The sequence below is a fragment of the Falco punctatus genome (assembly GCF_963210335.1).
Source record: "Falco punctatus genome assembly, chromosome: 9".
Classification (NCBI taxonomy): Eukaryota; Metazoa; Chordata; class Aves; order Falconiformes; family Falconidae; genus Falco; species Falco punctatus.
The window spans coordinates 24,681,868-24,696,833 of NC_137589.1; the positions used below are offsets into that span (position 1 = coordinate 24,681,868).

General features: G+C 45.0%; 1 protein-coding gene across 1 annotated transcript; it reads right to left on the reverse strand.

Annotated features, from left to right (window-relative positions):
* Window positions 1–2,924: 2,924 nt before the first annotated feature.
* Window positions 2,925–14,748, reverse strand: LOC308069466 (bone morphogenetic protein 2-like). The gene is given in 8 exon segments (XM_080401819.1): window positions 2,925–7,735; window positions 9,186–9,387; window positions 10,563–10,679; window positions 11,433–11,575; window positions 11,728–12,039; window positions 12,042–12,079; window positions 12,081–12,150; window positions 12,153–14,748. Coding segments are annotated over 8 exon segments (1,374 nt in total). The 5' UTR covers window positions 12,196–14,748; the 3' UTR covers window positions 2,925–7,286.
* Between the last annotated feature and the right edge of the window lie 218 nt (window positions 14,749–14,966).

A 14,966-nucleotide genomic window follows, 5' to 3' on the forward strand; every position in this document is an offset into this window, starting at 1 on the left:
AAAATTATATGGGAGAAAGAATTGTCAGTTCACACACAAAAGCTCTGGGTTGCTGTAATCTATTTCTCCCCATGGGAATTTTAGGATTTCGGAAGCAGGGGCAAAATGTAATGAAACATGGGCTTGTAGAGGTAGGTGACTGCAAATCAGAGCATCAATTAGGTCAAGCTGGAAAGCAGCAATTAGACCCAACTGCATGTGCTGGTTATACTAGCTACAGCAGGTTTAAAATGTACAAAGCAAATGCATTCTGGTAATTGAACTTTTACATTCCTGGTCCCATTTATAATGAAAGTAAGCCTTTTTTTTTTTTTTTTTCTTCCTTCCCTTTAATGGGCAGTGCATATACTGAATTTTTTTTTTTTCTCATTTGAGAGCTGCTGTCTGGACTGAAATTATATGATCCTTAGATGTGGGAACATGCAACATAGAAGAGGAAAGTCTCTAATCAAAGCCTGGGTCAGGGCTGAGCAACAATGGATTTGGACAGAAATTTCATGACATGGCAGAGAAGGCACATGAGAAGGAAAGGATATTAGCTTAAATTACATACCACTGAGAAGTCATTCATTGCACCAGTCCTGATCCCATGACCTCTTGAGTTGATGTCCCCACAAGTATTATATTCATTCCATTCAGGTCACGCCAAGCTTCAAGTAGACACACGCACATCTTCTTCTCCATCTGCCACACATTACCGTGTCTAAAAGAACAATGTGTTTCTTTTCAGAGCTGGCCAGAACTACAGTCCTATGGCCAGAACTATATGAACACTCAGAAGACAGCCCATAAACCATACTTTGCCCTCCCTCCCTGTGAAGAACAACAAGGTACTTTGTGGCGTCTCTAGTGGCAGAGAGGGTTAGGCTGCCAGAAGCCTTATTCAATAGCAAAAGTTCTCTACCCAGAGTTATGCCTTTACAAAACCTGTGTCTGGTCCCTGCATTGCTTACCATTTGAAGTGACTCAGAGTGCAGGCTGAGACTATGCCAGGGTTTGCTGGGGCAAAACAGCACTGGTTTTCAGGAGGATTGTCTGTTTTTTTAGTGAAGACTTCATATAAAGGTGTTTCTTCCCAGATGTGCTCTTTCCCACTAAAAAGAGTCTTCTAACCAAGATCTGTGAGAAAAGACTTTCAAGGGATCAGCTATAAGAGTGAGGAAAAAGTAGTAGCATTACTTGAAGGTAGGAAAATGAGATACAGGAAGACTAATTGATTTGCTCAAGTTGTCCATAATGGACAGCTACTGCAGAATAGAGCAGCAAACTCAGACTGTGTAAGTTAACATCTTAAACATTTGACCTTGGCTTTGGAGAAAAGTTTTTCCCAGAAGAAGCTGCTCCGGCTTACCAGAATCCAATGTCTTTGAAAATTGAAGAGATTTCAAATGAATGTGGATGCTATGATTATTGACATTATTTACCCTGGTCAAAGGCAGAAAAGTGATTTCCTGTTGCCTAGAAAAGGTACCCAAAGCTACTAGAATATTGAATGCTGTGGAGGTCAAAGCTGAAAAATGGAAAGACACATGGTATCTCATATTTAGGTTTGCACTTTCTTTGAGTCGTCCTTATTCTTCCATGGACTTGCCAGTTTATTTGGAATTTTTCAGGTGCTTGCAAGTCTCAGGAACTGGTCCCTGAAATATATGTCAGTTTACCAAGCTAGGTTTTTGCAAGCAGATCTGAAGCAGGGTACTGGGATTTAAGCCATAACATCGCTTTCTGTCATGAGGCCTGGATGCACAGCATCACCAAATCATGGTTTCAGTTCAAGGCCAATCACATCTCAGTAACAGGCCATTTTTCCACTTAAAGGCAAAACTACAGTTTTTGTTTCCTAAAACCAAGACAGGCTGTGATCTAGCTCTGAAATAGGGCAGTTAGTATCTGCATTAATCTATAGATCCTTGTGGCAACAGAAAGTTAGCAGTCCCTTTTATTCTGTTCATGGCTTCTAGCAATCAACCTAGTAGAAAGAAAGAAAACATTTAATTAGCTGCTTTAAGGCACAATTGTCTCATTCACCAAAGGTCAATTCACACCTGCTAACTACTCTCCTTGGAGGTGAGCTACACTCAAGGCCAGAATGGGAGAACAGGCCTAGGTGTGACATACTTTTGCATGAAGCCATTGAAATGCACCCTCCGGATGTGACAATGTTCTCAAATTAGCCCTGAGCACCCCACCTCAGTTATTGGTAAGTAAGTAGTAACTGCTTTGGGAAGCAGTTTGGGATGAACCAGGAGGGAGGCTGCCTCTGTACATGAAGGCATGTGCCCATGTGTGCACCTAAGAAAGAACCCACATGTATACATGCATATGCTCTTATGTATTTGCATGTGTGATCTTAAAGGGACTGGAGGTAATCTGGAGGGTTCAGTCTCTCTGGGAAATCCCTGGAATTTACGATAGGCACCCAGTTTCTCTCCTCTCTTTTTAGGAGACAAGCTCCAGGGCTCCAGGGTTTTTCAAGTAAAGCACAGAAATGTCCCATTTCCTGCAGGAAGAACAGGAACTATAGTAACTACTCTTGGCAGTCTGGAAACAACTCAAGAGCATTCCTAACTGGATGCCTCATACCGAATATCGTTTTCAAGCCTGCAAAGCAGACAGAATAGACCTGAGGCCTTTCAGCTGCTTACAGCATTGCTGTGCTCCAGCTTCCTCCCGGCAGGCATATTTAAGTTATCTTCCCCTTCACAAAGGAAACCATCCCAAACCAAATTCCCCAAGCCCATCCCTTCTGCCTTACCCACCCCCACAGGCCATCCCCAGCACATGCCTCCTCCCGCTTCAGTGCTCAGAAGCACCTTTCCATTATCTGTCTCTTGTGACAGAAACACCACAGAAATCCCTTAAAACAAACAATTCTACAAGCAGACCATGCAAGTCTGATCTCTTGTGGATCTGTGCTCTTTACCATTAGTTCTCCACCTACTACCATCCCACTGCAGTGCTCCTGGGACTAGGTTTAGTGCTGTCCCCACCTTATGTGATAACTGCACATACCTCACATACCTGGACCTCTTTGGTTGCAAACCCTGGCCAAATTCATTATCATGGGGTTAAGCATAACCCTGCAGCTTTACCAGGGGGTTGGATTCTCTTTCCAGGCATTGTCTGAGTCTTTCTGCCTCTGAAATCCTGCTTTCCACATGCTTGTGGGTATGAAATGCAAGGTGTGTTGTTTACCATAAGAGAATCACACTGTTCTCATGCTACAGAGAGGATACAGAGATCCATGAGCTGTCAGAGATCCAAGCCTGCAGCCCTTCAGTTGAAGAGCTGAGTGCAGTACAGATGTACCACCATAGATGGCTGATAGGGCACTCCACCACTGCCAGCCACCAGCTGAGCCAGCTCAGACAGCCCCACACCTGCTGTAGCTGTGCCTTCAGTGAGGCTTGGAGCTGGAGACAGGAGAGAGATGCTGCAAGGCTTTCAGTCTTTTAATGTGGGACTTCTCTGTATATCTCCAAATTTCAGTCTCTGGGGTGTTGATGCTTTTGGTGGCATCCTGCATATAAAATCTGCGGTCATTCCTTTTTGTTTCTGCTCTTTACACGGAGAGCTCTTCAGGGCCAGGTGTGCTCCTCATCGGTCTCGGTACAGTATTTCTCACAACAGGGTTTACCACCAGCCTTGCTTGTGCTTGCTGCTGTTGTGATGCAACATGTATTAACAATGCACAATCTGAGCCACCAGTCCTTTTCCAGATTGCCCATGCTGAAGATTACTCCTATTCCCTCCAAAACCCTAGCTATGGCTTTTTGTTATGCCACTTAAACATATGATCTTCTGATTAAACCAAGACTCCAAAGTGTGGCATTTCTAATTTTGGAATTCTTACTTATTTCAGTTAATGAACAAGAAAATACACCTTTATGCTAGCACGAGACAGAAAGAGAGATGGGGAGGGGTCAGGGAGAGAGAGAAGCATACTTGTGCTTAATTGTTATTCTAATTACAAGTTCTGGTGTAGTGTAAATTTTTTCCCTTGGCATTATTATGATCCTCATTTCCTTACAAAGTCCAGGATAAACAATTCCAATATATTTTGTTTTAATTATCAGGGTTTAATGGGGCATAATGAGAGTATGTTGAGTGGTGCAGAAAAAAATAATTTAATGTGAGCAGAACTACTGAGTGCTCCTAGCTTGGCTGTGCATATTCACCTATTGTAGGGCAACACTATGTTAGCTAATATTCAATTTGCCCATCATTTATTTATTAATCAGACTTGCGTTTCAATAGAAATTTTTCCTTTTTTCCCCTGGCATCTGAAACAAGAAGAAAGCCATTAAAAAATCCTGGTAAAAATGGGCAGTTCTCTGAGTCAAGCAATGAAGGATGCAGCTGATACACAGCTGATGGTGCCAGAAGCATCTGTCATGTCATGGACAGAAGATCGGAGTGTGCCGGACATAGAACCTGCCTCAGCCACTCTGTTCCAAATGCAGTCCTTCTACAAGCATTGCTTGGCAGTGAAAACTTCTGGCTCTGGTTCCTGGGGCCCCTACCAAAAGAAGCATAGATAATTATCAGAAGTCACCATTCCGAAATTACCTTGTCCGGACTCTCACTGTAGACACATTTCCCCATTCCCAAGGTGTGGCTCCTACAGATTTAAAACACCACAGATACTTCTGCAGTTAAAAGGGAAAACTGCGGAACAGCAGCAAGGAAAATAAATCAGCAAAGTGAGATTGTGACCCTTTATGCTTTCCAAGGTCCCTTTTTGCCAAAGGCAAAAATCTGAACCCATGCAGCAGTTAGCATCACCCTGCTACCAGATTTATACTCCACTCTACCAGGGTGACCATATACCAAGATCAAAACACCCTGTTCTCTCTCCCTGCCCCAACTCAGAAGTTTTACATAGAAGATTTTGCCCGTTTGTTTGGGAATTCTGAAGACGAGGCAGTGTGCTCAGCACGGCGATGACGGGCTGTTCTGTGGGAAGGACAAATACTTTTTTTCTGCTACGCCAGGCACATGCAGCAGGTTTGAAACATTCAGTCGTACTGAAGACCCTGTGCCTGTGCTCCACACCACCAACTCAACACATGGTCTGCTGGATGGAAATTGAGGAGCTGTTTCACAGCCTGTTTCCCTGGCTTGGGGGAATCAAGCCTTTTGTCCCTAACAAAATTGAGCTTTCTGAACACTTCACTGCCTGTTCCAGCCTGGACTAAGCACCAAGTCCTTCACCTTAACCACTGCTCTCAGCAGCAAGACCTGCTTTTGGAGCTGTTCTGACAACAGAGGATCACGGCTCTGCTGATACTTACCCTCCATACCATTCCAGGGAAAAAAAATAATGGCAGAAAACCCTTCTGTCCACACTGACCCACGGATGCCATCCTTTCTTTCCAAATCCTTGTCATGCTCAGGCTCCTCTACTCCACATATTCCAGGCTACAGTTCTGATAAGCACATGCCCTACACATATGGCACAGCATATACTGTATCTGTGAACAGTTATTTCTTTTGTCCTGGCTTCCTAACTTAGTGAAATTTTAATGAAGGCATCCTAAGATTTACAACATGCATCAAAATAATGCACCAAGAAAACTGAAACCATCTCAGGTATGTTCAGTTTGGGACCTCCACGAGCTAGGCTTTGTTACCAGCACAATGTGTGACCAACCTGAAGGGCTTTAGTCTTTGTGCCTAACTCAAGTGAGAGTTACAAGAAGCTTCAATGTGAGTTTCACTTCAGGAATAATTACGGGACCCTCCCTGAAGGGTGACACATCCATTCTGCTTATCCATTGTACTCCTTGACATGGAGTCAGAGGACTGGATACAGTGTCCTCTGAAGCCAATAGGCACATCCTCTCTTCTGGAAAAGTATTTGATTCATGATTCTAGGAAGGATGTTCAAAAACAAAACAAAAACCCAGAACAGTGTTACATTACATTTATTTGAAAATTATAATTTTCTATTACAAATTAAGTTAAAATACTCCAAGTGTTTGGGTTTTAAATAAAATAGATTTATTACAGAAATCAGTATTTACAGAATGAAAAAAATTACATAATTTCATCTTTTTTTTTTTTTTAAAGAATGTCATTGGAGTAAAAAAATTCTCCATGAAGTTTCTACTCACAGGAGGCATCACGTTCTGTGAGAAGTCAGCCTCCTTCAAGGATTAATGGAGGCAACAAACCTAACCAGGTTTAAGTTACAACTCTGTGAGTTGACTGAGGAACTGCAATGGGCTGGTTCCCTGCATTAAATTGTAGCAAGACTGAAAGACCTCAGGGGGCCCCGCTTCCAAGTCTATGTCCTATACTTTGAGGAAGAATGGAAGGAAACCAGTGAGCACCTTCCATCAGACTTGCCTCAGATACAGGACCAGGCCAGCATCCAGTATGTTCTCACAAGCCTCCAAAGCTTAGTGGTCTTCTTTCTTCCTGCTAAATGACGGGGATTCTGACCCAAGCTTAGGATCCCATTGTACAGTCACTGTATAAATACACAAAGGCAATCAATTTCTGCGGCCACACAGCCTAACAGCCACAGCAGACCATGCTGGAAGAGAATGATTTTACAAAGAAGGGGACTGGCTGACTATCATACAGAGGTGTGGCCCTGCATCGGAAGCCAGATTTGCTGATTCTCAGACAAATACTGATGTATGTGTTCCCTCAGACTGGCTAGCAAGTCCCACGGGGACTTACAAGGTCTCTGCATTTGGTAGGCTACAAAAGAACAGGGGGAAGACGTGCATTTCTGGGTAATGCATGAGCTACAGATAATAGAGGCCTCTGACATTAGCTCTGGGCTAATCCTGGGCTCCTGAAAGCTCTACGCAGGAGTGTACATACCCACTGGATCATGCAATCAAAACTGAATAAGGCTGTGTTACTAAGAGACCTGCACCTGGTCCTGGATGGAAGCAGGATACCATGCCTGTTAAATGATAGGAAACTCTGAGTCTTAATATACAGAACAAGACCTTAATTTGAACAGTCAGCTTACTGGGTTTCAATTCTTCCACATAGCGAGTTCCTGTTTTTAATGGTTTCCTCTGGTGTACTGGCACTCAAAGAGCTCTCCACGCAGGTCAGCATACCCTAGAGAAGCCCATGGCTCTTTGACAGCCAGCCTTAAACACGGTTCCACAGAGCCATGGTGAGGGGAAGAAGATCTGAAGCACAGCTGAGTTTCTGGCTCTCCTGCCCTTTAAACTGAAATGCCATCTCCCTTGGTATTATCAGTGGCAAATGGGGAACTGAATCCAAGTGCACACCAAATGCAGACAAAAGAGGTCCTGCTAATGACAACCACACCTTGTTGCCACCATGTCTTTATAATTTTTAAGGACCACATTCTCTTTGTCATCAAAGTAGAGAAGATTGAGGGACTTCAATTCATCTGGCACACAGCAGGGCGTGCTAATATCTTGAGACAGTTTAAGTGTGTGGACTATGGACTGAACTGTAGCATGATTTGTTGCATTTAGACTTTCCCCCAAGGGGAAGAGACAGGATCCTTTGCAAGAAAATGCATTGTATCCATTTGGGTAAATAATCCATCCTGACCAGCCAATAGCATGGAAGTCAACGTAGAATTCCCTTCGATGACATGCTGTTACCTGGCTTTCGGCAGAAGGGAGTGCAGCAGCTCGAGGTCTCCTGCTCATGCTTGCACTGCTGCTTTCGATGACCTGAGTTTCACGAGGCATGTGTGAAGCATCATTTTTGTCAGGGTTCATCTCTGGTTCTGAAAGGAAGTTGCATGTTAATCTTTCTCAAAAGAAATTAATTTCCTAAGTACAGTATTCTGTATGAAAGTATTCCACAAATCTACATCAAAGTCTTCAGACGAGATTTTAAAATTACACTTAAACTGTGACAGCACCAGAAGGGGTGTGTATTCAACTGCTGTCACGCTGAGCAGTGCTAACAGAGGCTGGAAATAATGCCTTTTTCTTACCCATACACTTGCAAAACAGAGTGCGCTCTTGTAAAGTAATATTTAAAAAAAAAAAATATTCAATTTTGGATCTGAAAACACTACTACCACTTTTATGGAACTCTGCTAGAGAACGAAGCTTACTGATAATAGGTTTGCTTTCTTAAAGTATCTTCTGAGAAGCCTTGATAAATGTCCACAGAGACCACAAGATCCATGTACAGAGGCTGCAAACCACTAATATACAGGCTGGTGGGAGAACTACCCGTGCAGATCCACTGACCACAAATAACAAGCAGGTCAACGGAGCTTCTTCAATGAGAAATGGGTATCTACTTGCTCGGTATCTCGTATAGAGCTTGATTCTCATTGGATCCAGGATTTCACTATAAAAATTTTATTTGGAAAACAAACAGGCCAGCCTCATTTTTGTTTTTAATCAATCTAATCACCTACTTCTTAATACTGATGCAAGTCCTACCTAGTTTCTTTCTAGTACAAAAATGCAATGATTTACCAGAAAAACCTCAACCCCAAAAGAGAATAATTTCTGCCCCTCCTCCAGCTTTTGTTCTTTGGATTTATCAGGCTCTAAAATCCAACTACAGCTGGATTTACTGGAAGACCAGTGGGAGAGGTAAGGCACTATGTTTTGTAATTTAAAGGACGAGGCGTTGTCTTTGATGAAAGCAGCCTTTAGTCACAATGCTAATTAGTCACTGAAGTTAAATAGGTGCTTAAAAACCAAGCCAAGGACAGAGAGGCTTAAATTGCTTATTTAACAACCTCTTCTACTCTTGAAAACCGCACTTAATAACTCTACTTACAGTTACTTTACCAGCATTTTCACAAAGTTTTCCAGGTCACTGGTTTTTTTTAGCCTAAAAATAACCTATAATTTTCATGCACACTTCACCACCGCAAAAAAGAAATATAAATAGTAATTAATTCCCCCCCACTCACCCAACCTAATAGAAATTCCACCCCTTTACAAACAAAACAAACCAGATTCCCCTTAGGCTTTATGAATATGTCCTGCAAACACGGTTTTTCTGAGGGGAAAGGCAACTTAAGGTGCTGGGTGACCTATTAGCATGAGCTATCAGATCAAACTCTGATCAGTGACAAAGCTGAACTTCAAACCTGTTCAACACTGCAAGTAAATACTGAGATTAGGTATACGTGAGGCAGAAGATAACAGAAGATGAACAGGGAGTTCATATTCTACAACACAGCTGCTGCTCTTGCGTGACCTTACTTGTGGAAGAGGGCGCAAAGCTGGAAGACCTCCGTTTGTTACTGTTGGTGAAGAGGACAAGGAAAGCATTTCTAGTCGCCTGCAAAGCACCCTGGTTCTTAGCAAACTTAACCACGTTGTGCTCAATTCTGTTGTTGAATACATGTGTTGTAGTTATCAAAAAGCCATGGTTGGAGCTGCTGTTTCCAACCCACTTGGAAACCTGGTAATGACAGGGAAATGAAAAAATATTGTTTCAATATTCTTATTACAGCATTATGATTAAGCAATGTTTATATTAGGAAAAGGGAACAGGCAACAAGCTAGGAGAGCATAAGAACATATATTATGACAGAAATAAGGTAACTGTATAGCTGAGACTCAATTGAGTTTAATATTTAAACCAGTAATTCAACATTTAAAAATACAAAATACCATATGCATTCCCCAAAGCTACATTTACAGGAAAATAATTAATTTCAGAAAATTTAGAGTGAACAGATGAGTCCAGGAGTTAAAATTAACATTAAAATAAATCCTCTCTGACTTTAGTCAGGAATTTATTTTTCATAGCAATCTTAATAACAGAGTAATATGAACTCTCCAGTCTTTCCACACTATTACAACTCATTTAAATCTAACAAACATTGCATTTGAAGAAACCAACCCTGCAAGTGAGCAAGTTTATCTAATAGTTATAATTGCAGACTAATAGATAAGGCTAGGCCACTCTCAAGCAGGGCTATCATGACCTGAGATGCAACTCAACCACTCATCAAAGCATGCTGGTTTAGTCTGATCATAAAGCTCAGGCAATAAAAAACACTGTCCGAGAGTACAGATTTAAATCCAAGAAACCGTATGCTTTAAACCACGTTTGTTTTTTTGCTGTGGAAAGGCACTCACATACTATTACAGTTTAAGGATATCTATAAAACAAATCTTGAAACTGAAGAAGTCTACAGCAGAATTTAAATGAAAAACAATGGAACCATGATAAATTCCAGAAACAGAACGTTAAAGCACACCGCTCTGTAGTAAAGCCACCAGAATAAAAAGGAGAAATGAAAACCTACTTGTAGCACACAATCAGTGGCATCTCCTTTGGCAGCCTAAACAAGTTTTAATCACAATGACATAATTGGCCTGATGTCCCTCCTATGGACTAGGTTTGGGTTACTCAATTCTCATCATGCCTGTGCTGCTAGTGGCATACAAACACTTCTCCTTTATTTCAGGTAGCAACAGGTGTACTTTTAAGTGTTAGAAACTTCTTCTGCTTCTGTCTTTCAGTTTGAATTGACCGCAATACCTAGCATAAATACAATGCTGGAGTTACAAGTTGTCTGTAATCTTAAGAGATGTAGAATTAAAATTCAGACAGAATTCTCTGCTTACTGTCTCCGTGACGTTGAATACTTCCCAGCCTTCTGTGTACATGGACAACAATCTTGATGCAATGAGATGTCTTTTTTGTGGCTTACTTCCATTCTCCAAAAGCTCATACAGTTCCACCTTGATGAGAGCAATAAAACAAAACAGTAAAGAAATGAAACCAACTACTTTTCCAGCAAAATAAGGAGGATGAAAATTATCACACTTCTGCCACATCATAGCTGTAAAACTGTTCCGTCATTCTAAACCAGGCAAAAAGTAATTTTGAGACAGTTTAACAGAAAACCAAGTATCGCTCCATACATCTAGGTGTGTTCTGTACACATACTTCTACATGTGCAGGACAGTAGACTGTTTGATATTACAGAAAAATATCCTGACCATCCCCTTTTCTTTCTATATTGAATATCTGCTACCATGAAAGGCTTCTGCTTCCCCATATCTTTGTCTTCAGGTTTCCAAAAAGCCCCATCCTGCATTTTGCCAAAAGAACAGACTCAGTATCAGAGTCCTCACCTGCCCTATTTTCCTATGAATCCCTGATGGCTACTATTATTTTCTGGAGCCGCTCAAACAGATAAATTTCGATTTAAACTTTAAAACATCTCAAATCCCAGAAAAGCACGGTCCGGCCTGAGCCAGGTCCGACGGCGGTACCTCGGGGGGGAGCCCCCTGCACAGCGCGCAGCGGCCAGCACGCTGCCACAGCCAAGCCTTGCGCCTGCTCGGCACGCTGAACGCGAAGGAAAAGTGAGTATGGCAAACAAATAAAAGTAAAAATAACGCAGGCTGACGTGCTAAGTGGTCGCCCTCCCCGTTTGCAGCCCGGTTAGCAGCGAAGGCGCCTGCGCTGGACAGGCGGTTCCCGCTTACTTTGCAGAAGTGCCTCACGCCGGCCCCCGCCGCGCGGCCCCGCCGCAGCCCGAAGACGCGGAGCTCGGCCCGCAGCACCCGCTCGCTCCTCTCCACCGCGCCGACGTCGAAGTGGAAGCGGTGCAGGTCCGCGCCCAGGGGGACTGGAAAAGAGCCTCTCTCAGGCACACGCAGGGCCCCGCACTGTCACCCGCGTTCCCGCGGCGGCCACCGGAACCCCCGGCCCGGCAGGTGCCGCCGCTGCGGGGAACTGCCCCGGCGTCGGGCCCCCCGCCCCGGCCCGCCCCCGGCCCACCTCGGTCCTCGAAGCTGCGCACCACGTCGCCCTCCAGCAGCCCCGGGGCGCGGCTGATGCCGTTGGCGTCGGCCACCGCGTTGAAGAGATCCACCATGAACTGGGGCGGCCGCTTGCGGGGCAGCACGTCGGGCGGCAGCGCCTCGATGTCGAAGACCTCCCGCAGCCGCTGCAGGGCGGCCGCCAAGACCCCGTCCCGCGGCGCGGGGACCAGGGGCAGGCCGCTCGCCGCCGGCAGGCTCAGCAGCCAGGCCAGCCCCAGCCCCAGCCCCAGGCGCAGCCGGCGGGCCGCCGTGCCCGGGTGCTCCGCCATGGCCGGGTGCCCCGTGCCGCTCCGCGGCGGTGGCCGCACGGGGCTGGGGGCGCCGAGCTGAGGGCGGCGGGGCGAGTGCGCGGGGCGCCGGGCAGGGTGCGCAGCCCGACGGCCGCTTCCCGCGGGGGTGGGCGGGTGCGCCGCGCCCGGGCCATTAAGGGCCCTTAACGGCTGAATGGGGCATCGCCGCTCGCTCGGGAGCACCGGGGGCCGCCGGCCGGCCCCGGGGCACCGGCTCTTGCTTTCAGGGGCAGCTGAGAGCCTGCAAAGGAAACCGCGCTTACGGAACGCTTATTCTGCAAGTTATTTTTTTGTTTGGGGTTCTTTGTTGTGATGTTAAAAAAAAAAAAAAAAAAAAGTCTTTGATTTGGGCATTGCTGAGCCCCGGCCCGCTTTTCCTGTCACTGCCACAGCAATAAACCGTGCCCCCGGGAATGTGCGTGAGCCGCGCCCGCTGCAGCTACAGGGCCTGCGGGGGGCCCAGGGTGCGCGGCGGGGCCTGGGGCCGCCCTGCGGTGCGGCAGGAGCTGCCGGGCTCTGGAGGGACCAGCGGCAGGGGCGGGCACAGGCATCCTGAAAGGCTGTTTTAAGGCCCAAACCGAACCAGCTTGCCCTAGTTTGCCGTTTTCACCTCTTGGGTTGATGGAGTTCCACCGTCCCACACACCCCAAAGAAAGCCCAACCAAAACAGCAAAGCACCAATGCCAAACAAACCCAGATCCTACGCATCCCCTGTACTAGTGCTTCCTAAGGCAGTCTGGCAACTTACTAAGGAGCAGTTCCACATTGCTGATGGTTTCACACAGCAGTGCCTATCATGCTTGTGTCACACGGCCCCATGTCCCCTTTCCAGGCAGGAAAGCAGAGGGAGGTGGGATACTGGGCAGGCAGAACTGTCCTCTGGCTGCCCTGCTTAGGCACACTTATGTTAGACAGGGGCACTTGCACTGAGCAAGCGTGTGGGCCCATAGGGGAACGAGGTAGTGACAAAGAGGCTGCAGTTCCACATGCTCCCAAACTAGCTGTTGGAAGGGAAAAAATAAAAGGTTTTATCTAGATTATTCAAAGAGCTGTGATGCAGGAATCGCTCACCTTTTGCTGCTCTAAAGCTGGAGTTCCTGGGGCACTTGGCCACGCAGCTCTTCAGCTCCAGACTTCCTCCTACTGTCACTCGTTCCAGCCTTCAGCTATTGTAGGTACATGTTTGAAAAAAATGTGTGTAGTTCTTATTGCTACGTTTTTTTCACTAGGAGAGAAGCTTGCTGATCCCATTTGCCACTTGAGGTGCAGAGGAATGATGGAGGAAAATGAGAAGCAGCGATGGGTTAATCAGACCAGTGTAAACAGCACTGTTGCTGCACATAAAACTACAGCCAACTGAGATCCTCAGAACCCTCCAGTTGTCTTCTAAAGGCTGCAGGTATCTCCACTCATGGCTAACAGCAGTGCTGAATTAAGTAATATCCATTGAACTACCTGCCTGCGAGCATAGAAAGAGACAAGTAAGATGTGAGAAATCATCAGAGTGTTTCTCAGTCATCCTAAAAGCTTTGTTTCCACTCCACTGCTTCTTCACAGGCTTATCCTCACAAACCCTACCCTGCCCTTGGGCCTCTTCATTTGCTCCTAGTATCCTCCCTAGGCATATACCTCCATTTTTACTCTCATGGTGCTGCTTCCAGACATTAATGTCTGGAAACACATAGCTAGGGTTCCCAAACAACCTTAACTCTGCCCTAGAGGCAAAGATTTATGAAGAAATCCTCTCTGTTTAATATAAGCTGGGACCACAAACAACAAAATGCCTCAATCATAGTAGTGCAACTGCAGAAATTCCAGCCTACAGTTAGCCAAACATAACCCACTGAGTGCTGTGTTCTTTTATTTTCATATTTCTGATTAGGCAAACAACATAATGAAAGCCTTGCTCCCTATTCTTTCGTAAGGCTGTATGACTCACCACTTATGTAAGCTTTTATGCAGGAGTTGGTCACAGCTCCACTGATGATACTACGTACTGGTTTGCAATTAGTGCAAGGCTCAATCCTCCCTGTTCTGTACAATAAAAATAGGTTCTCTCAACTTACATGTTGTGAGCAGTGTGGCTTTGGGAACCCAGGAAAAGCAGGGAATCTGCAGAGAACCAAGACAGATAGTTAATAACTTAAAATTTTAGGTGGATTCTCTAAAGAGTTCAGCGCTGGCATTGCTTTTCCTACACTTCCTCTCTGAAATGACTAGATAAACAGCTTGGAGGGTTGAAATAGTTCAAAATTATCTGGCTTTCAAGTGTAGCTTATGGGTAAGAGAGGTGGAATTTATTATGTGCCTTACTATATTATCTTTGATGCCATTATAATTATCATAGGTCAACAATATTGAAAAAGCATGGTCATCACATGGTATCATCAGTGGACAGACCAAAATTTACTTGGGGGCCTTCATTGTGCATTTCAGAACCTTAGCAAGACTGGTCTTAGATGCAACTCCAACCCTGCCATTCAGCTCAGAACAGACTCTCCCTCCTGCTATTAATTTCATGTTAGCACAAACAGTAAGAAACTAGTGGACAGAGCAGGCTGGAAGTCGCTCCTTTTCCAGCAGAGCTGCCTGACACTTCTCCATACACTCTCTGTGCAGGTTCTGTAGTTTCTAGTTTAGTGACTCACAACAGTTGTTTTTTTGTTGTTGTTGTTTTTTTTTTTTGGGGGGGGAGCATGGGGTGTACACAAAAAAAACCCAACCAAAAAAGAACAAAACCTGGAGTACTCTGCTCCCTGAACACAGCAATTGTGCACTGCAGACTTCACTGCAGCTCTCGCAGGCAGGAAGCAAGAACATAGGGTATTTCACTCACTTCATAGCAGCTGTCTTAGACCCATTTGAAAAAGAAGAATGACCATTGCATGAAAGATGTCAGTCTTCT